Below are 21,864 nucleotides of genomic sequence, written 5' to 3' on the forward strand. Positions count from 1 at the left end.
ATGGTGGACGTATTAAGATGACCGTTGCGGTAAACCAATTTACCACAGCGGGCAACCTATCATGCCCGTCACAGTAAATTTTAAAGCCCAAATAGCCCACAAGCGGCCCGATAGCAAGGGTCATATATATAAGTGATGCTAGGGTTTGCTTGTCGAGTGTCCAAGTCCACACAGATAGCCGCCGCTCCGACCTCCGTGTCTGACTGTACACATCTCTCTCTTCTCTTCTCTCTTCACCGCAGCTGCTCCGTAGTCTGACTGTACAGGGACCAACTGACCGACTTCGTTCTTGGCTGGCCAGGCCATGCATCATCGGCGGCCGGAGTTCAGCTTCCCGGCGGGCTCGGCGTTGCCGGCACGCAGGGGACTACCGTCGCGGCCGCCGGCGAGCCACCCGATGGCGACGCTACGGTACGGGGAGGAGGAGGAGGTGTGGTGGCTGCAGGCGTCGCAGCAAGCCTCGCCGGAGACGAACTACTGCAGCTCCGACGGGTTAGGGTCGAGGTCGGGCGCGCCGTCGCCATAGCTGTGGGCGCAGTCGCAGGCGCACCACCAGCAGTAGCTCCACTGGCAGTACCCCGCTTCGGCGGGGAGCTCGCCGTCGTGGGCGCAGGCATCGCGGGGTACCGCCGCGAGATGCTTGACCTCGTCCGGGGACTTCCAAGAGTCTACATACGAGCTCTCGCTCCGCGACATCATCGAGCACCACCCATCGCCGTCGTCCCTGCCTCACGCTCCTCCGTCTCCCTCTCCTCTGGCGCCGCCTAGCACTGTCAGGAGGCACCACACAACCCGCGCTGCTGTCCCAGTCCCCGTCCCCATGGGTGCGCAGGAGAAGAAGGACGAGCCCACCGTCGTCGCGGCGGCGACGGACGATGAGGACAGCGGTGGCAGCAAGCAGGGCGGCAAGAAGTATGGGAGGAAGCAGAGGACGATGATGCGGAAGCAGCGGAGCTGGAACCTGGAACGCAGCGTCAGCCTCGACACCAGCTCTCTCGTCTCTCCACCCACAGCCTGGTGCTAGGGTTTTCCTGGCGGCGGCGGCAACATCCTAGATGGGCTCGGTGGGCCCTGGATGGGCTCGGCGGGCCTGTCCAGGATTTTTTTTGTTTTTTTAATCATTAACCGCGATGGACAACATAAGGTGCCCGCTGCAGTTAATGGGATTAACCGCAGCGAGCACCTTATGTTGCCCGCTGCGGTAATTCCATTTTCCGCAGCGGGCACAAGCGCCCGCCATGGTGAGGCCACGATTAACCGTGACCTTTCATTCGTGGCGGACGCCAATGCCCACTGCGGTAGACGTAAAGTGCCCGTCACGGTTAACAGTTGTGTAGTAGTGGAATCCACGCTGTTCAACCCAATTCAAGGAGTTGTTAAGAGTTTCCATTATAAGGACGAAAAGCATCTGAGACAGAGCGTCTCCTTGCTGAAGTCCACGAGCATGACAGATTCGACGCCCCGGTTGTCCATTCAGCAAGATCCTGGTGTTCGACGTGACCAGCACTATGGAAATCCAGTTCATCCACCGCCTCCCAAACCCCATATGCTGCAGCACCTCGAGCAAGAAGTTCCAAGCAACACTGTCAAAGGCCTTTGCAATATCTATTTTCAGTACGAAGCACAGCGTTTTCAAAGCATGAATCGCCTTGCAAGCAAGCTGAACCTCTCGGACGTTGTCATGTAGGCTGTGTCCCTTGATGAACGCACTCTGATTACGTCTCACCAGCAGTTCCAGGACAGGAGTCAAACGTTGCACCAGACATTTCGTGATCAGCTTGCCGGGGAAGTTGTGAATCAAGCTTATGGGCCTGTAGTCGCGTATATCATTCGGGTTCTCCTTTTTCTTTAATAGAACCATGTACGCGCCATTAAGGTGATGTAGACTTCTGCTGTCCAAAGCCAAGAACGCGTTGATCGCGTTCATTACATCATCCTTAAACCTTAAGTATTGCCCAGCATTTCTGGTAGAAAAGACCATTAAAGCTGGTTTTGTGTCTCCTAAAGTTTTAATTTTATAAGGACGCTAAACATTGGTAGGGTTGCCTACTAACCATATCATATCATATCCATGCACTGAGACGAACATATACTACTAATTTTAGCGTAACTTTCTATGCATGAGCACATGGACGCATGTTCACCGCGAGCGGCTGAGCGCACGCGAAAATACCTGCTACGGTGCCTGCTATTGCGCTGCATATGCTCTTTGCTCCACGGCAGTTTAATTAATTTGACCTATTATTAAATTGACTGTCACAGTAATGTACTACTACTCTAGTAACTCTACTAGTACTATATGCGCCAGGTGGGTGCGTGCCTTGTTGCTTCTCATGTCCACACTGCTAGTGCTAGCTGCTCATCTCATCGACCACCTCTCGGCTCTCGCATACACCAGAATCCATCGATCTCAAGTCCTCGGTCGATCTCGGCTGTCCTGAGCTCGCAGCACCTCCTCGCCTGCTTGTGGTTCCGAGATCCTCTCTTGGTTTTGGCCGGGCGGTAAGCAACATGGGATCTCTCGGTTAGCCGCCGCTGGGGCCGAGTTTGCACCGATTCATCTTCCCATAACATCCTTTGCCGGTCAAGCAAATCCTGTTGGGTTCCCCTCTTCTTGGTGAGTAAACTACTTGTAGGCAGGTTCCTAGATCTGTCACCGCAGCATCAGTTTTGACTATTAGTAGCATCTGTTGTGTTGCTTAGTGTGGCAATCGCTAATGGTGATTTCATTCATTAATTCCTCTAGAGATCTGTTTACTGGACGCACACCCCCATCAAAACTCAAGACATCTTCTGATCTAGTGGTGTGCCGTGCTGGTTTCTCTTCTTGGTGAGTAAACTTGTAGACAGGTTCATCGATTTGTTGACAGCAGCGTCAGTTTTGATTATTAGTAGCATTTGCTGTATTGCTTAGTGTGGCAATCGCTAATGGTGATTTCATTCATTCCTCTAGATCACACTGCAGAGGCTGTTGGCAAACAGATCAATAATTGTTTCGGCTCATGCTTCTCTACTACTACTCCTGGGGCCAAGTCTAGCCGAGGGATCAATTGGTGCAAGGCGAAGGTGACTTCCAATCTCACTGCAACCCCGTCCACGCTGCCGGTAAATGCTTCCCCTGCTCATCTCTACCATCTGATCCTGATGATGATAATGCATGATAATGACAAAACTGGCACAGTTGACTATGGCATGGACAATCATTCACCACAGAGAAATCTTATTACAAACAATGAACCATCCAAGTTTTGATTTAATAGAGCAAAGTGCCTTGTATTATTTAGTGGCACTCAGTCACTAATGGTAGTTCCATTTCATCAGTACGCAGGCAGAAGCATTGAACTCTAAGAGATCTTCCCATCGTCGCACATCAGCTAGCGTGATCATGGCAACTGCCATAGTCAGCGCAGCGTTTTCGCTGGTGGGCAAGGCGCTGTCTCCTCTAACCGATGGCTTGCTCAAGGACTGGGCAGCCAGCGTGGAGCTCGGTGACAACGTGGAGGCCCTCGAGCAAGAGCTGCTGGCTGTGCAGGCGCTGCTTGAGCACACCATCGGCAAGGAAATAGTGGACAACTCGGCACTCAAAAAGATGCTGCTTAAACTTCAGGACCTCGGGTATGACGCCGATGATGTGTTGGACGAGCTGGACTACTTCCGCATCCAGGACGAGCTGGATGGTACCTTTGATGCTGCCGACAAGCATGCCAAGGGTGTCACACATAACCTGGCCTTCAATGTGCGTCACACTGCAAAAGCTGTTGGCAAGCAGATTTGGTTGCCTTCATGCTTCTCATCTGCTGCTTCTTCAGAGGCCAAGGCTAATCCAGGGGTCAACAGACAAAAGGCAAAGCTCAACTCCAGATCTTGCTGCAACCCCATCCACACTGTCGGTAAATGCTTCCCTTGCTCATCTCCGCCATCTGTTCCTGATGATGACAAGGATGACAAAGTTGACCATGGCATTGGCATGCACAACAATTCAACACAGAGAAACCTTACTACAAATAATATTGAACCACCCAAGTTGAGATTTAACAGAGTGGATGCCTCCAAAAGAATGCAGGATATTGTAAAGAAATTGCGGCTCCTGCGTCAAGATGTTTCTAGCATTATTACAACACTTGGTTCAAATTGGAGCAATGTCCCAAATATTGCACAGAGTCGTCCTATCACCACCTCTGAAAGTATAGAACAGAAACTGTATGGGAGGGACCATATAATGAATAGCATCATCCATGTTATCACAAAGAGTGAACATTCTGCTGAGGTCCTCACGGTCATTCCAATTGTTGGTCCAGGTGGCATAGGAAAGACAACTCTTGCACAACACATATATCACAGTGGAGAAGTGCAACAACATTTTGATGTCAAGGTCTGGACATGTGTATCACTCAACTTTAATGTGAATAAGGTGCTAACAGAGATTAAAAAATATATCCCCAAGGTTGATGGTGAAAGTAGTAATGCTACTAACTACTGGTGAGTTAATTGGGCAAAGATTGAAAAATAAGAGGCTTTTGCTTGTATTAGATGATATATGGGACTGCAAAAATGAGGATGAATGGAAACACCTACCACCTACTACTGCCATTCCAAAAATCACAAGTACAGGGTAATATAATTATAGTCACCACAAGGCTTCCAGTGCAAGCACAAATAATGGATAAAAAAAAGGATCAATCAATACATTTGCAAGGTTTAGAAAATACAGAATTTGAGGAATTATTTCAAAAAATTATCTTTGGTGATGATGATAAATCTAGAAAGGACCACACATTCTTGCTTCAAACTGGGTTCAAGATAGCTAGTAGACTAAAGGGCTCCCCTCTTGCAGCAAAAACTGTTGGTAGATTGTTGAATACCAAACTTGATTTGGCTCACTGGACTAGTATCTTAGAAAGTAAGGAATGGGAGCATAGTAATGGCACGAATGACATTATGCCTGCACTGAAGTTGAGCTTTGATCATCTACCTTCTCGGCTTCATCAGTGTTTCTCCTTCTGTGCATTGTTTCCTCAAGATTACAAATTCGAAAGAGAAGAGCTAATTAACTTTTGGATAGGACAAGAAGTTTTGCATTCATCAAATGGTGAAAACAAAAGAGTTGAAGATATCGGGCTAAGTCATTTGACTGAGTTGGTTAACTACGGATTTTTGGAAAATAAAGGAGGGATGGATGGAAGAACTTATTACATCATTCATGATCTCTTACATGAATTAGCACAGAAAGTTTCATCAGTTGAATGCCTTAGAATAGACAGTTCCCAATCTCAAATCAGCTCCTTACAAGTCCTACCATCAATCCGCCATTTGTCTATCAATATAGATGATAGCAGTGCCAAGGATAGATTGACTCTCAAAAATTATGTTCAAGATTTCAATACATTGGGTACAAGATTAAAAGTTGAAAAATTGCGGACTCTGATGATATTTGGGGAACACCATGGTTGCTTTGTGAAAGCTTTTGGTGATTCATTTAGGCAAGCAAAGTCCCTCCGTCTTGTCTTTCTATCAAGATCATCCTATGATGTGAAAGATTTGTTGCATAACTTTTATTGTCTTATCCATCTTCGCTATCTTCGGATTGAAAGTTCTAGACTATATGAAGCAACATTTCCAAACAAAATTTCCAGATTTTATCACATGAAGGTCCTAGATGCAAAACACTGTGACATCGAAGTTCTACCAAGAGATGTCACCAACCTTGTAAAATTGCGTCATCTTCTTGTTCAAGATGATACAATACACTCTAGCATCACTGAGGTTGGGAAACTAGAATCATTACAAGAGTTGAGAAGATTTGTGGTCAAACAAGATGATCAAGGTTTTGAATTAAGGCAGATAGGACATTTGAAAGAGCTCTGTGGATCATTGCACATTGGTAGTCTTCAAAATGTTCTGGTACTAGAAGAAGCAGATGAAGCAAAGTTGATGCTAAAAAGTCGCCTACATGAGTTGATACTACGTTGGGAAAATATTGGCCAATCTATCAATGTCTCCACACTAGGAGATCATGTTCTTGAAAGGCTTCAGCCAAGTAGCAATCTTCAAAAGTTATCTATTACAGGGCACAGAGGAGGCACTTGCCCTTCATGGCTGGGTATGAACCTCTCACTGAGTAGTCTGCAATCTCTTTGTCTAAATGATGTAAACTGGAAAACATTTCCACCTATAGGAGATTTGTGGTTAGTAAATGTGCCCCGTGAGGAAATCTCAATCAATATCCCTGAGAAGAGTTTTGGAAATTTGAGAAGGCTGGAACTTGTGAACTTGTCAGGATTGCAAAAGTGGGTTGCACACGCCCCGTGTCAATTGTTTCCTTATTTGGAAGTGCTTATCATTAGGGATTGCTCTCAACTTGTGGAATTGTCATTTTCACATTCTGCATGTTGTCGTCAACAAGGAAAAGATGCAAAAGATAATTTATTTTCTAGATTGTTGGAGCTCGAGATTGTGAGCTGCCCACAACTATCGTCATTTCCACCCATTCCTTGGACTGAAGCTCTGTGCTCCATTAAAATAATAGGAATTTCATCTCTTACGAATCTGTATTGCATAAAAGAAAATAAATATAGTTTGGAGATAGAGGGAAAGGAGGATACAAATGATAGCGCGCTTTGGAACGTGCTAGCTTTTGATAATCTAACCAGACTGGAGGAGTTAAGAATGTTCCAATGTGGACCCCTGCCTTTGCGCTACTTACAAATGCTATCATCCCTAAGGACCTTGAAGATGTATTGTTCGAGTAATGTCTTTCCATTAGTTGAGGCTGATAGCCATGTCAAATACCAGTTTTCAGTTGAAGAGTTGTCCATCATGGAGTGGAATGCCAGTGGGAAGGAGTTAACACAACTACTCACCTACTTCCCAAAGCTCTCAGATCTGCATCTGTGGAGTAGTAGTAAGGTAACAGGGCTGGGTGTGAACGTGACGGCGCAGCCGGCACCAGAAACACCCGGACCATCATCTTCAGCTAAAGTCGCATCAGAAGAAGCAGAATGTGGCCTGTTGCTTTTGCCTCCCCAACTCCTGGAGCTGCAGATCAGCAAGTGCCGAGACCTGAGCCTCCTCCGCTCCAATCCACATGACCACAGCAACGAAGAAGATGGAGGAACTGGGGGAAGAGGAGGAGGGCTCCAACGTCTAACCTCCCTCCGACGGCTGGAAATCTGGGATTGCCCCAAGTTCCTGTCCGCCTACTCGTCTTATTCATCCTTGTCTTCTTCTTTCCCCTTCCCCAACTCCCTGGAACACCTTGATATTAACAGAGCAGTGGGCACAGAGGTGCTGCTGCCTCTATCAAACCTCACCTCTCTCTCACAAGTTTAATCATATCCAGATGTGGGGATTTAAGAGGCGAGGGATTGTTGTCTCTACTCGCCCAAGGCCATCTCACCACATTATCTGTCTTCCAAACGCCCAATCTCTTTGTTGATTCCGATCCCTCACAGGTGCATGAACAGGAGATTCTATCCTGTTCCTCCAAACTGCAGGAGCTCCGAATAAATGATGTGGCTGGATTCACTACTGCGGCCATTCATCGTAGCCTGATCTTTTCCTCGCTCACCAAATTGGATATTTTTGGGTATGATAAGGTGAAGAGCATTACCGAGGAGCAAGAGGCCCTTCTGTTTGTCGACTCCCTCGAGGATGTCACATTTTTTGACTGCAGTAACCTGCAGTTCCTGACTGAACGGCTACGTACACTTCACAACCTCAAGAGGTTATACATCGACATGTGCGACTGCGAAGCAATCCACATGCTACCCAAGGATGGTATCCCAAGTTCACTTGAAGAATTGTATATCAGGACTTGTCCAGAACTCCAGTCACTGCCCAAGGATTGCCTCCCAGATTCACTGCAAAAATTAGTGATCAGATACTGCCCAGCAATACTGTCGCTGCCCGAGGTGGATGACCTTCCAAGTTCACTGCGAGAATTAGATGTCAGTGAAAGCGGAAGTGAGGAGCTAAGGAGGCAGTACCGCGAGTTGATAAATATCATTCCAATAGTCAAAACCTGACAAACCCAAGGTAAAAAGAGGTGGAATTTCCCACCCACCAATTTCCCTTGCTTCTCCCTAACCCCATAAACCTCAGTCATTCTTGTTTCGTTTATTTGGCCACAACTGATGTTTTCTTCTGGGCAACCCGCTTGTTTCCTTCTGCTGTGCAGGGCAGTTCTTCATATTGTGTATTATTCTGTCCTCTGGATTCTCTCACTATCTATTCACAATTTTGGATTATAATAAAGTATGAATCTCTGCACATGCCTTCCACCCTATGCATCAAACTGGTAAGTGCCTGTAAGATCACCTCTTTAGTCTCATACAGATATGTACATGTTCAGAATGTTGCTTACATGCATATTTGATGCTTGATCCAGTTATTTATGCACTTATTAATGCCTTTTGTTTCGTGTGTAACAATAACTGATATATGTTTTCGACCAAGTGAAAATGTTTAATGTACTCCTGCCTTGCTGTTCTGAATCTCAGAAGATTTACTGAAATATGAATGCTGATGGATGGTTTTTTTTTTCTAATCAATGGTCTGCACTCTTACGAAAATCAGTTCAGCAAGGTTTCAGTCTCTTGGTTTTTTTTTTTCCTGGATGCTGCTGCTCTGCAGTTATCGAGCTTGGGTTGGTCTAGGATCCCTTGTTCTGGTGGTGGTCCGTGGAGGCAGGGATGGCTGTGCAGCTTTCATGGGCTCCTGCAACATGTTAAGGTGTTCCTTTGGTCTGGAAAGTTGCCTACTGGAGAGATTATGCTGCTTTAGGGGTAAGGCCAGAGATCCGAAAAGAATCAGAATCTCTTTTTATGAATTTCTGCCAATTTGGTTTATTTCACAGCTATGGAGCTTTCTTAGTGCTAGATGAATTCAACAACTTGTCAAGCTTATTTACTCAGTCGGAATTGTGTCCAGATGCATATGCAATACTGATTGCCATACCCATAGAGGAGTGATGCTTCAAGCTGAAGATTTTACCAACCAAATTACCTTGTGATCTTGATAATAATTAATGCAATAGCAATTCATGTACATCCAGTGATCATAAATCATTAAATTAGCAGCATCCATCTCAGAGTTCTCTGCAAGTGAATGATAGGATCCATGCCTGTCTCGCTCCCTCAGGTAAGTGTTTCCCTTGTCTTGTGCCTAAACCTTTTTTATACTTTTTTCATATGTGCCAACTGAAACTGAATGGAATGATACATGAACATGGCAGCATCTTTGTCCCACGCGACACGTCAGCTTCATCTGAAGCTCCATGCATGAAGCAAATATCATGAGGCTTCCTACTAAATGGTGCAAACTGAAGTTTGTCAGGTTTCGGAAGGCATTCCATGTTGAGGATAGCTGCATCATCAACCCTCCCTTTTATTTGTTCTCTATTTACCTTGGAGACAAATGCAAAGCAAGGTCTTCAGGCTATAAGAAGAATTTTCACATATTAGGCTGATGCCTAGAAATTTTCTTCTAGATATGGCAGCTCTGAAGGTGACATCAACATTGTGCCTCAGCCTGCTGGTCATGACACTCCTCTTGGATCCAAGTAAGTCCATCCTTAGACTAAATTTTTATGACACATCGAAGGCTTTACACTCCATAGTCATAGAACAAGATTAATTGTTCCAAGAGGAGAACAAGATTAATTGCTTCGAAGCTATCTGATTCTTTCTTGGTAGCAAATGAAATTAATAAGTTGTGACTCATGATGGTAAAATGGTATGCCTTTGTTTAGTAATATTTTTGCTCTCTGTTGCAGGCTGTGGGAATAAGGAACCGTGTGACGAGTGGTCAAGTGACACATACCGAATGCTGCTCCTGTGTAGCAGCAAAACGTGCAGCAAGCACTGCATCAGCGAGGGCGCCACCAGGGGGAAGTGTGGCTTCCTCATCTTCAGGTCATTCTGCTTCTGCACCAAAGAATGCGACTGAACACAGTCATCTGAACTGCACCGTTGACTTGCCATTTTCAGCAGTAATGATGACTTGCTTATGAATAAGAGCAAGGTTGTGATGTGATGTGGCTACTCAGATCTTTGATTCGATCAATAAATCCTTTTGCCAATACTTGTGGATTTCGACTCAATTTCCATCTAGTGAGATATATTATTCTGTGTGCTTTCGTTGTGCCACAAGTGTGGTGGTTTAAAGTATAAATTGCAGTAGAATCAATGTTCCAAGTTCACTTATTTAGTGGTTTATAGGACCAATTCGTCATATCCCTACTGTTGTCCGGACCATGCTTACACAAGTTGCTGATATCAAATACACATTTTCACAAAAAAAAAAGGAAAAAAAACATTGTTGAAAGGAAAAACTCATCCGCAAAGATATGCTGGTTCAGCCAATTCAGCATCTTCTAACTCAGAATGTGTGGACCAGATCTACACTTTACTGTGTTTGATGAGAGCATGCACAATTGCAAGAATGTAAGTAATCAAGCAAAACCTGTCGAAAAAAACATTGTGAATAAATCCAGATCACTGTCCCCAACCAGCAAAGTGCTACACACAACTGATCCATGTTAAAAACAGCAAGCTTTATTGATCAATCCGAATGTAAGACAGTTTCCACACTGTATATGGGCAATCAGCTGAACTTAAAAACATATGAAGCGGTTAACAGAGACTATTTATCATGCATTAACATTCTGCATGGGCTTACATAAGAAGATTGTCTGCAATAGCACAACAAAGATGTTTCAGATCTTCAAAGGTGCTATCCTCGAGTGAAACAGAGCCCATTCTGTTGGAGATTTCAGTCTCAGAAGCATTATCAAAATCAAACTTGGTTTGGTAAACAAAGTAGCCGCCACACTCCCAAGCAGACAGACAGCAGCCAGTAACCAGATTTTTCACCTTATCAACCAAATATTAGATATTCATGTGTTTCCATACCATGGTTGCTGAATAATATTGTCTATAAATGGAATAAAAGGTTTAAAAGATTTTACCTGTGGAAACAAGAAAACCTTTGTGCCATTGTTGGAAATCAGCAGGCTGTATGCAGTAGCATTGTCATGCAGAGAAAAGGATATTTCACTGAGAACACTCACAAGTGTTTTTAGGTTGGTGCTGGTGAACACAAGAGCTTTTAGGGGGTAGTCAACTGTTTCAGACACAATAATGTCTGATCCAGCCTTTCCATCATATACCGTGAAAGTGGAGGCAGACTCCACTGGTAAAGGAATTGCAAAGTAACATGCCTGCAAGATTAGACAAAACATGACACTGGATTCTCCTCAACCATCTAGTGCAAGAAGCCAAACAGGTGATTCTACTGTCTAAACAAATCTTACTACAGAGAACTTGTCAACTCAGAGGTAATTTATTATAATAGAATATTAGAAGTTTAGAACCATTGCTCAAATATATGCCCAATCTGCCTTATGAACTTTACACATGGCCAAAAGGAAGAATAGAAGCAACAAAGGGAATACATATATTGAGGTACACTGTAACGACTTATTGTGGTATAAACTGCATAACAATGGTTTAATGATAACTGATGAGTTTATATTGCCACATTACCTGAAAAATCATGTGACCTGACACTACAGATGTTCCGCTGTCAAAGAAAACCTTGAATGATTCATTATTTACTTCAGAGGAAATCTTTGTAGCCAGTCCAATCATCCTTTTGTCCCAGTAGCAAGATAGTTGATGGATTGCACTTGGGACCAAGAAGATATGACCATATTCAACAGGATATGTCTTCAGGGAGAAAAAAAATGTCCATCAGAAGGGAACAAGCAAAATGCAGCTACGTACCATGAAGAAAGGGAGGGTAGGCAGATATTTGTAGCAACACTAGAACATACATTTGCAATCACAAGTAGTCCATCCTTCGGTGGTGATGCTGAAGGAGCAACCTCAGGTCTATCATTTTCTCCTTGTGCAATGCCCAGGAGCAATCCATCGTAACTCTTCATACTATTTGGCTTCAAGCATTCAAAGGACTCAAAGAACTTGTCATATTCCTTCAGTGAAAATGGATTCCATTTATTGTTCAGCTGACCCACAAAATTTCTTCCACCTCCAATGACCTGTACAGCAGTACAAATTTGATGATTCCAAACAAACTTAGGGCCACCACATCATAAATAGGGTCGACGGAGAAGTCATATTTTTTGACAGGGAAATATATTAGTACAATTTAAATTTCATAATTATCAATGATAATAGTATATCACAAACCCCTGACCGCCAACATACCCTTTCCCCACCCTATCCGCCCACAAACTCAACTGCTGCCTTACGACCATAGCCAATTCTAGGTTTGGTAGATTATAGGATTCTCAAATAGGCCATCTAGTCAAGATTTTGGCCTTCGATGCCAATATGTGTCCCTTATTGCTTGCAGAAATATGTGAACAATTGTGGATAATCTATCTTAAGAGCCACCGCCATAAGTAATGTTTAGTACTGGCAATTTGAGCAATTGTAAAGCTTGCGGGCAGATAGGGTGGGGAAAGGGTGTGTTGGTGGAAAGATAATTCCAACATATAGGGGAGTGAATGTCTGGCAGAGTTGCAGAGATATTAGGCTGCTTCCATGCCACTATGTTGATGTGACCACTAGCCAGAACACTGCTACTCTGCATCTGGGGTTGGTGCTGGGGTGATGAAGATGTTGTACATGCAGAAAGTGTTAACTATCAACACATGTTAGAGAGCAACTCAATGTTGCATACTGCAAACTGATATGAACAAATACACACCATTTAAGGAGTTCGCTAAACTCTCAACAATGGAAGAAATGGAAAGAAAAACTTTGATAACCTTAAGTTGGCAAGCAGTAACATCATAGTCCAAATGGCCCTTCCAGGCAAAATTATCCCACTGGTGCAAAGAAATCATGGATTAAAACATTGCTTTGAGAATTCACAAAATTGTGCAACTCTTGAAGTTACAAAACCTGGGAAAGAAGCAACATATCAAGTAAACTTGGGCCATCCTGTACAGAGCATGCAAAGCTTTTAAGTTTCTCATTTCTGTGTTCTGCACCAAATTGATATAGATGTATCTTCACACCTGAAGATGCAAAGAGGAGTTTAGGACTAGCATTACCAAGAAAATAATAATAAAACCCGAATATATTATTGTTATTCTAAATGCAAATACCAGCGAGAGTAGCTGATTTGGTTCTACAAAATTGCCTAGGTGTTTTAATGACTTATCCAAACCAACCTATTCAAGAATCAACCAGGCAGATATTATGAACTGAAACTGTAACATGACTAATTGATCCAACTCATGTAATAGAGAATTTTACTACAGAGAAGATCAGGCAAAAAAATGGAAAATTAATAATGAATGAGATAAAAACGATTTGAAAGCAGCTATTGCTCACCTTCAGATTGATCCAGGTGAGAGTTCTTGCTCAGAAACGAATATTCACCTTCTACCTTGGTGGCCGACACCATAGTTATGATGCTTAGTTTATGTAATACTATCTGAATATCTACAATACTAACAATCCTACTTCAGACTTCAGCAGCACCACCACCAGCAAGGTAGGTCAAATCGGAAGGATGCCCCCCTGCAGATGGGAGGGCACCACGACCACCGTGAAAAGAAGGGGATGCAAGTAGAAACTTAGGAAAACACTGGGAGCATTGTCTTCCCCTTCGAAGTGTAATACGGGATCCTATCCTTGGAGCCGTGGTTGATCTTCTAGAGCCAGCCCTACTGGACCAGCTATCCACCTTTGCAAGTCCAACTTGGTTTTTCGTCAGGGGCTTCCCAAAGAAGCTTGGATTGTAAAATGCAGCGTCTTTAGCTGGACAATCTGAAAAGGAGCAAAATCCAATAGACAGGTCAAAATCTTAGCAGAGGTCTTGAGAGAGAACATAATTTGAGGCTGAGAGTAATCTTCCAACATGTTTTATCCATGGAGGACATATATTATAATATGCCTAAACTAAGTGGCGAACACTAGAAATGCCATATCGAATCAATAAGCAAGAATTTTCTATTTATTGGTTCGCAATTGGCACTTTGAAGTCTCTGCAAAACTGTATTTCCATGCCTCGAGCAAACCGAATAATGCATATGCATTGCTCCTTAAGTAAAAGGACGCAATGACAAACAACAGATGAGCATGTCAGTCTATATATCCACATGACTGATGCCAATAAGTGCAAAACATTATCTTGACATTTGAAGTCTCAAACTCCAAAGCATGCAAAAAGCATGTGGTTCTGAATATGCTTTCATGTTATCTAATCTAATCTAATAATATAATGTCTGCACACATTCTAATTCACCAAAACTGATAGCACGAGAAAGGATGGTAACCCCATACACATTTATCACTAGAATGCTCCATGTAAAAAAAACAAACAAGCCACCTAAAATCATAAGCTCCCAATTGATCATCAATTCCCGTAACTCAAGAACACAAACGCGAACAGAAACAGAATTTCGTCCCTAAGAGAAACAAATTTCCTGATAAACCCGTACAATTACCAGATCCTTCGGTGACGCCCAAAGAACATATTTTTCTTTTCTTTTTTTTCTAATAATCCTCCTCTTTCGACGAAACTCGAGCGATTGAATCAAAGTGAATGATCAGACTAAACTACAGACTAGTCCCGCCCGCTGACAGTGCGGCAGCGATCCCCTCCGACGGCCATTCGACCTGGCACCACCATCCACCCATCACCAAGAAAAAAAATGCACGCGGCAAACTCGATCGAAAGAGGGGGGGAAACCACCAACATGGACAGTCTCTTGCTACGCGGAGAGCGACCGCACGAACTGGGAGATTCCGTGAAATCGAAGCGGGTCAGAAAGAGAGCGGATGGATGAAGAAATCGGTACCCAGAAGGCAGAAGCGAAGCGGGGCGCGGGGGCGGAAGCGTCGCTCGGGCCGTCGGGCGCGTGGTGTCCGTCCAGGACTCCAGGCGGAGATGGAGATGGAGGAGAAACGTGTGGCCGGTGGAGTTGGAGATGCCAAAAGTGGTAGTGAACTGGCACTTGGCTTCTTAATAATTTTATTAAAACAGGTTTCAAATCAAATAAAAAAACAGGAAAATCATGCCAAACATGTTATATGTTTTCCCTTTTTGTTTTCTTTAAATTTAAAAATTGTTAATTTTTTGGCGTTTACCAACCCTGGTGACTGGCTTGACAATCACTATTGTTGTTGGTTTTTTTTTTGGACGAGAAAGAATTAAAAAATAATGTGACTACTATAATATGAACATATTACGTGTAATTGTTTTTGTTCATGGATTTATGAGAAAAGCGAACAACTAAAATTTTGAACAGACAAGTCAAAATTTTCAACCATTTTTGTAGATTTTGGTTAGTAGTAAGAAATATTTGTATATGCGAGGCCCAAATATATAAGGTTGTCACATTTGCCCATTTGAATTTAACGACTCAACCATTATTTCCACACTTCAAAAGTTCAAACAGTGGGGCTTCTCCATTTGTAATTTTGGTTACATTACCTGTCAAGTCTTGAGTATAGCTCTAAATCCAAGCTTTACCTCATACATACATACATACATATATACATACATATATATATATATATATATATATATATATATATATATATATATATATATATATATATATATATATACAAGTGCTATTCTACACCAAACTATTATACTGAACAAAATTCAGTATTGTTCGGTACTTGTGTTTCGGTATTTTTCAGTATTTTAAGGTCCTAGGTGTAGTCATAAATGATACTGAACAACAGTATTGCTCAGTATTTTTTCTGCTCAAATTTGACTTGCGGTGTAGAACAATATTCTACACCTAGAGTGTAGAATAGCGCTACCATATGAGTCACACAAACATTCATAATATACGAGAACCATTTAATAATTATTTTTTTACCATAAGTAGTACAGTAACTTGATTTACTGATTTGGCAAACTTCTGCTGGAATATTTGTTGGAGTTTAGTTTGAGCACACATTCCTAAGTGTTGGCCTGTTGGGTATGCGGGTGAAGGGACACGGGCCCATTTTGAGCCCAGGCAAGGCTATCTGGCCCAGATATGAATATGAGATATCCTGGTTCCTAAAAAAAGGATATTGTTTCCTATGATTTTATAGACATTTGCAATTAAAAATATCAGTCAACGCAAGTTCATGTATATTTTGACCAAATTAAATACAAGTTGCAGTTCATATCAATAACTCCTTCCATCAAACAAAGAATCTTCATGTATATTTTAACTGAAACGAATGGACTGCAACTGTTACAAAGTTCATTTTCCCTACCCACTACAAGCATACAATACTCCATATATAACTACAAGAAGCTATGCTCCTTGAAATAATTATCACCGAAAGCATCATCATGCAATCTAATCCTACAACCGTTACATACACATTTATACATCCCAAATACATGTATGCAAAGCTACCGTCGTTGAACCAACCCTTTGAATTTCTAGTCTGAACTCCACTACAACTGCACACTAATACAACTGAAACTAGCAAGGCTGAAAAGTGGTTACTCTACAAATTCAACAGTCATGGCTACGTATCCTTTTAATTGGAGTCATGGCTACTTTGACTGCACAAAATACTCTAAGCTAGCAAGTTTCTTTGCTGTAAGTCCGTGTAAATATTCTCCCACAGCACATTGTTCTAACTCTTCTTATGATCTTGCACAACTGTTTGTATGGACATGAAATCTGTCAGGATTTTCCCTTAGTGGCTAGGTGTTCAATGCTTTCTCCTTTCAACACCTTCTGCACAAGCATCAAAATCTCTGTAACCTGGAAAAATAGAAGAAAAGGTTATGTCCTGTTAAATCTCAATAGCCAAAGACGTATTCTTTTATGGAGTATTTATCTTACCCCAGGGTAATGCTTCAAAACTGGAGAATAATGATCAAGTGCAATATAGATTTTTCCCAGAACACTTAGAAGGGTGTCAACCTCATCACCAAGTATATCGACCTGAATAAGAATAACAAAATAAATCAGATGCTCTCATTACATGGAAAATAAACTAGCATAACAAATAGTATCCGTTGTTTAATGCCACAGACACTTTTTCTTTAAGAGAAATGGATAGGTCATTAATGGACAGACCCAAGTATTTACCACAGCTTTGGAATTCAATCCATCATGAACTTATCATCCAACCCATTTTTTGTGCAGGAGTACTGTGGTCGATGTAGCCTAGCAGTAGCAGCTTAATAAAGAAAAAAACTTTAAAACAAGACTAACCTCTGCTTCTGCTTTCCGAAGATTTGAGCATTTAATCTCAAGTATTTGCTTGTACCAGAATTCTTTTTTCCTTAAGACAGCAACTTGCTGCACCAGTGGGCTAAACTGACAAACTAGACTAGTCAACCTGCAGATATTTTTTTAGAAAAGAAAATGAACGTTTGAATAATATACTGAAATACAGAAAAGATATGACCAAGTTGCTACTCTGCACTAACGTGAGGATGCTCCTGTCAAAACTCAAAAGAGTCAACGGTCCTAGCTGAGCAAGTGTGGTTCTAGATTAAACAAGCAACTATAGAGAAGTGTCAAAGGCTATAAGTTAACTTACACACCTGGTTTCATTTCTTTTAATAGTTTCGACTAATCTGCTTTCAAAGTCAGCATATGTTTTTGACAACTTCTCCATACTGGCAAGATCAAATTCCCCAGTCTGTCCCCAATGACTGCCAATACTTTGTGCTGGTGTTTTCTTCATTTCACGGATTGTGGCGTCAAGTGAGGCATTCTGTTCCTTGGCTTCCTTCAAAGCAATAGACATAAAAGTTAAGTTTTCAGTCAGCCCAAGTATTTCTTGCTTGCATACTTGGATTTCTTGCATAGCCTCATACAAACACCTTTTCATGGAGTTATATTCGCCCTTTGACTCCAATATCAGCAGTTCTTGCTCGCACACTTTCTCCTTAAACATCATAAGCTCATCATTAACCAAGTTGGCTTGGTCATGGTGCTGCATAATTGATTCTGCAATTGATACAAGTTGATTATTTTCATACTTGAGCTTTTGTCTATCTTCATATATAATACTTAGCTGGTCTTGTTTTTCATCAAGCAACTCTTTGAGGAAGGATCCCTCCTGATCCATATCATAAATCTGATTCTCATAATTATCAAAAACTTCCTTGAATACAGACGAATCCACTAAATTGTTCAAGTGCCTCTCAACCTTTAAATCTTCAAGTTCAGCCCTAAGCTTCTCAAAATTATTCAACAGTTTTGCCTCTGACAGTGAGTCCTGGGTCGTTTTGCTCTTTGAATCTGATACTTGCAAAGAGAGGTGCTTAACCTCCTGTTTTTTATCAGCCAGCAAACCTCGGAGACGATTATTATCATGTAGTAGCATACCGATCCTGTCCTTCAACCTGCGCATCTCCTTATTCTCATTACCGTCAAAACAAGAATTCTCTTTCCTCGAGGCTATCTCACCAAGCTTGGAGATGGTCTGGAGCAACTTCGATTTGATGAACTCAAGCTCTCTCTCTTTCTTAAGCGGCAACGAAGCTTTCTCTTTTGCGTGTTCCCTTTTCACCCTGAACAGCTCCTCTGTCTTCTCATGAAGCTCAGACTCGTGCTGTCTTCGCAGTTTTAGCCATTCCGTCTTGAGAAAGTTCGTCATTTCTTCACTGGGCATGTGCTTCAGGAGGGAAAAATCTGGGATCTCGAGAGTAACCTCGCTTGACTCAGAACATTTCTCTGTTACCGGAGGCTCACCATCATCTTTTGCCTTCACAATGACCATCTGGTCTTCCAGAACACCGTGGGACTGGTGAGGATGATGAGCACCAGGTTCCGAAGCTAGTATAACGCTCAGAACATTGTGAAGCTCGTCGCGCAGCACCGCGATCTCAGAAACCTTTTCCGCCCAGTTCCTGTTCAGAGTGCTGATGCAGTTCTGATGCTCCCATAACTTCGTCTCAAACTCGTGGTGCAAACCGCAAACGTAGTTCTGAATCAAGATGCCAGAGATCTCTCCCTGCAGCTCATACTCCAGCTGTTAAAAGAAAAGGAATCAAACCCGTGAGCTAGTCTAACTAATATCCAAAGTAGCAAGGATATATCTTCAATGTGAGCTTACCACATATATACTGCTACACTGCTATTAATAGTTTAGATGATTTCTTTAAACGGGTTTGTAGTATGTAATTTTGTAGACCAATCGAAAAAGTATGAAATTCTTGTACAAAATTGAGCAATCATTTAAACCAAGCAAGTATGTAATTTTAGTACAAAGGCGGAGGTTGGCTGAAAGAAGCAAAGCATGCGACGCTTCGACATGAGGCGGCTAGCGGCGGGACTGAGAAAAACCGAAGGCACTGATCGGTCGTGGTGCCCAGATGAAGCTATCAGCAGACTTCGGCTTCATCTCTAGGCCAAAATCAATGGTAGGCCACGGCCTTAGTGGCCTTAGGCCTGGGTCTGCCCATGGCAGCAAAGCAATGCAGAATGCGGTCATTCATCCTTCGAAGTTCAAAGAAAATCGCACAAAACTGTCAGAAACAAACGATTCTCCTACTACGGAAATAACAAGGAAAGTAGCTGCTAGCAGACCTAATAATACATGAGAAAAGCTTGCAATGAAAAGGTGAGATTTTTTCTACTAAGAACCAAAAACCACGCCCAACGTCCTACAATAACTTGCCGCGACAAGAAGCAAGAGGCACACACACAAAAATTGTCTCCTCTTTCAAGCAATTGCGACTTCACCTCCGATCCAACACTGACCAGCGGTTACGGTAACTGAGCAACCCCAACCCCAAGCAATGATGTGCGCTAATGCTGAAAAATATTGTGGACCACGGCCAGCGCATGGAATCGAATGGAGCCAACGCAAGAACTAATGGATGAACTGGACCACTTGTACACACATATTCCTCTGCTCCTACCGCACCAAATCCAGAAGCAAGCCAAAAAAAAAAGGAAAATCGAACAACATGACAACGAGGAACGAATCGATCGCTGGCTGCTGCGCTGCACCGTGGAGACCGCTGACTAGGAGAAGCACTGAGACGGGAGGAGAGTTGGCGAACTCACCGGGTCGGCGGCCGCCTCCATCTCCCCGTCGCCGGACGGGAGGCGTGTTGCGCGCACACGCGTCGGCGAGGCTCTCGGCCCTCTTGCTTGCTCCTCCTCCTCCTCCGCCACGAGGTAGCGCCGCGTCGTCAGAGAGACTCGTCAGGCTCCGCTCCCTCGCTCGCCGTGACAGTACTGGTTGCGATTTGCAAAGGTCGCGAACGGGGCGGGGCGGGAAAACGAAAGGAGGCGCGGCGCGGGGCGGCGAGATTCAAGGGAAAGGCGAGGCGAGGAGGCCCCGTGTCCTGTAAAGGCGGCCCCTTTTCGGTGCGTCCGTCCCCGCGCCGCTCCTCGATTGCGCAATCATCAAACGCCAAACCGCTGCTTGTGTTGTGCTTAACTGGAATCGGGGAAAAAGGGGAAATCAAGCGCCTGGCAAGGCAACCGCTCCCTTGTCTTGTCTCTTGGTGGATGTGTGTGCGTGGAGACTGGAGGCGGATAGAGAGGAGGAAAGGGAGAGACGGACGGGAGTGGTGGTGGTTGCTCTTGCTCTGCCCTCTGCACTCTGCTGCTTGCTGCTTTGGTTCACACGGACAGGGCCACAGGGGACGGGGGGGCAAAGACAGACAGACAGGTAGGAAGACGGCGACGCTGACAGGGAAGCGTCCGTCGCCTCGCCCCTGGTTGGAAGCCGCAGCGATTTTTTGTCGGGGATGCCACGGCGCTTGTTGCTGTCCCTGTCGTCGCCTCCTCTTTCTATTCTACCGGCGGTCGGTCACTGGCTCTCACTGCTCTGCTGTAGCGCTCCGCTCCACTCCACTCACGTCTCACACTGCTTCGGGGGTCGTGCTTGACGGGAGAGAGAAAAGTATTCTTTCTTTCCCCACGTTTCAATTCAAACTTTTTTTTTCAAAAAAACAAGATAAATCTGTTTGGCACAAATCAGCTTCACTAGAAAAGTTTTTTTAAAAAAAAAAAAATAGAAGCAACTTTCTAGATAAAGTTAAGTTGTTTTGGAGAAAAAATATTTGGCAGAACAGCTTCACCAATAATAATTTCATGTATGGATGAGAGAGAAATAAGAGAAAGCCAAGATAAACTACTTTTTTAGCTTCATCTCAACTCATGTTTTTGTGAGAATGAGAGAAATAGCTTTCTAGGTTGAGTTGTTTTGAAAATTGGTGTTTGGCAAATAAAACACTTAAGAAGTTATTGTGCCTGTGCCAAATAAACCTTTTATGTACTTCCTATATGCTTCTAAAAATAGTATTTTAACTTTTTGAGAAGGTCAAGTTTCATATTTATTGCCAATAATTACTCAAATTGTATATGGATGTCTACCGCATAAAAGTAGTACGGAGTGTCAGTTGACAATGGATATCGTATCATAATGGTAATGAGGCCTTCACCGCCGTGTTTAATCCCCGCAAGATGTTGTAGGTAAAAAGGAGATCCTTAATTTTTTTCAAAAATAATTAGAAACATCTGTCCTTCAATTCAGTGTACTCTAATTCCATTTGGTAATAAGCCGTTTTGACCTTTCTAATAAGTTGCTTTTGTTATTCACCTCAAGATTTACAATTTCGATGAAATATCGCCAAAATTTCCGAAATATCGCCTCTTTCATTGAGGTCCGAAAAAATTTATATCAATCAAAAGTTTACGATTAAATTCATCTTCTTTCCTAAAATTACACCAAACCACACTAAATGACCCTCCATATCCTCTAGTCTATTCAAAGCCCTAATCTTTTTCAAATTTATTTATTTTTCTCGCTCACATATTCGATGGCAATAGCGTGTACAGCTTGCCCACCATCAACTCGCTGTATTACAACGGTGATATATTGTGTTATT

General features: G+C 43.1%; 3 protein-coding genes across 10 annotated transcripts; 1 reads left to right on the forward strand and 2 right to left on the reverse strand.

The window, feature by feature from the left end:
* LOC8070154 (disease resistance protein RGA2) lies at positions 2,334-10,080 on the forward strand. Of its 6 annotated transcripts, none has more exons than XM_021446020.1 (9): positions 2,334-2,617; positions 2,747-2,830; positions 2,954-3,105; positions 3,322-8,034; positions 8,177-8,296; positions 8,575-8,783; positions 8,929-9,138; positions 9,233-9,559; positions 9,773-10,080. In XM_021446020.1, the coding sequence occupies exon 4, from the start codon at positions 4,531-4,533 to the stop codon at positions 7,327-7,329; it is 2,799 nt and encodes a 932-aa protein (XP_021301695.1). In that variant the 5' UTR covers positions 2,334-2,617; positions 2,747-2,830; positions 2,954-3,105; positions 3,322-4,530; the 3' UTR covers positions 7,330-8,034; positions 8,177-8,296; positions 8,575-8,783; positions 8,929-9,138; positions 9,233-9,559; positions 9,773-10,080. The 6 variants fall into 6 exon arrangements, with proteins under 6 accessions (XP_021301695.1, XP_021301696.1, XP_021301697.1 ...); XM_021446021.1 differs by having other exon boundaries at positions 8,632-8,783; XM_021446022.1 differs by having other exon boundaries at positions 8,177-8,783; positions 8,855-9,138.
* Positions 10,536-14,973, reverse strand: LOC110429682 (GDP-L-galactose phosphorylase 1-like). Of its 2 annotated transcripts, none has more exons than XM_021446025.1 (8): positions 14,837-14,973; positions 13,365-13,802; positions 12,930-13,045; positions 12,794-12,853; positions 11,834-12,058; positions 11,544-11,726; positions 10,967-11,218; positions 10,536-10,871 (listed from the first exon to the last, which is right to left on the reverse strand). In XM_021446025.1, the coding sequence occupies exons 2-8, from the start codon at positions 13,435-13,437 to the stop codon at positions 10,674-10,676; spliced, it is 1,107 nt and encodes a 368-aa protein (XP_021301700.1). In that variant the 5' UTR covers positions 13,438-13,802; positions 14,837-14,973; the 3' UTR covers positions 10,536-10,673. The 2 variants fall into 2 exon arrangements, with proteins under 2 accessions (XP_021301700.1, XP_021301701.1); XM_021446026.1 differs by lacking the exon at positions 14,837-14,973 and adding an exon at positions 14,735-14,826.
* LOC8070156 (WPP domain-associated protein) lies at positions 16,185-20,587 on the reverse strand. 2 transcript variants are annotated; one of them, XM_021446528.1, is made up of 6 exons: positions 20,030-20,587; positions 19,226-19,456; positions 17,554-18,989; positions 17,219-17,345; positions 16,844-16,945; positions 16,185-16,762 (listed from the first exon to the last, which is right to left on the reverse strand). In XM_021446528.1, exons 2-6 carry the CDS (start codon positions 19,271-19,273, stop codon positions 16,682-16,684), a joined length of 1,794 nt encoding a protein of 597 aa, XP_021302203.1. In that variant the 5' UTR covers positions 19,274-19,456; positions 20,030-20,587; the 3' UTR covers positions 16,185-16,681. The 2 variants fall into 2 exon arrangements, with proteins under 2 accessions (XP_021302203.1, XP_002443545.1); XM_002443500.2 differs by lacking the exon at positions 19,226-19,456.

The sequence above is a fragment of the Sorghum bicolor genome, chromosome 8, assembly GCF_000003195.3.
Source record: "Sorghum bicolor cultivar BTx623 chromosome 8, Sorghum_bicolor_NCBIv3, whole genome shotgun sequence".
In the NCBI taxonomy this organism is placed as follows: Eukaryota; Viridiplantae; Streptophyta; class Magnoliopsida; order Poales; family Poaceae; genus Sorghum; species Sorghum bicolor.

Coding starts and splice junctions, on each gene's coding strand:
- LOC8070154 (XM_021446022.1), top strand. CDS start 4,531: ATGATATATGGGACTGCAAAAATGAGGATGAATGGAAACACCTACCAC.
- LOC8070156 (XM_021446528.1), bottom strand. CDS start 19,273: ATGTCGAAGCGTCGCATGCTTTGCTTCTTTCAGCCAACCTCCGCCTTT. Junction 17,346..17,553: donor ATTAAAAGAAATGAAACCAG/GTGTGTAAGTTA, acceptor AAATATCTGCAG/GTTGACTAGTCTAGTTTGTC. Junction 16,763..16,843: donor TTTTGAAGCATTACCCTGGG/GTAAGATAAATA, acceptor CTATTTTTCCAG/GTTACAGAGATTTTGATGCT.
- LOC110429682 (XM_021446025.1), bottom strand. CDS start 13,437: ATGGTGTCGGCCACCAAGGTAGAAGGTGAATATTCGTTTCTGAGCAAG. Junction 12,059..12,793: donor TTACTGCTTGCCAACTTAAG/GTTATCAAAGTT, acceptor ACTGCTGTACAG/GTCATTGGAGGTGGAAGAAA. Junction 11,727..11,833: donor GACTACTTGTGATTGCAAAT/GTATGTTCTAGT, acceptor TTCTCCCTGAAG/ACATATCCTGTTGAATATGG.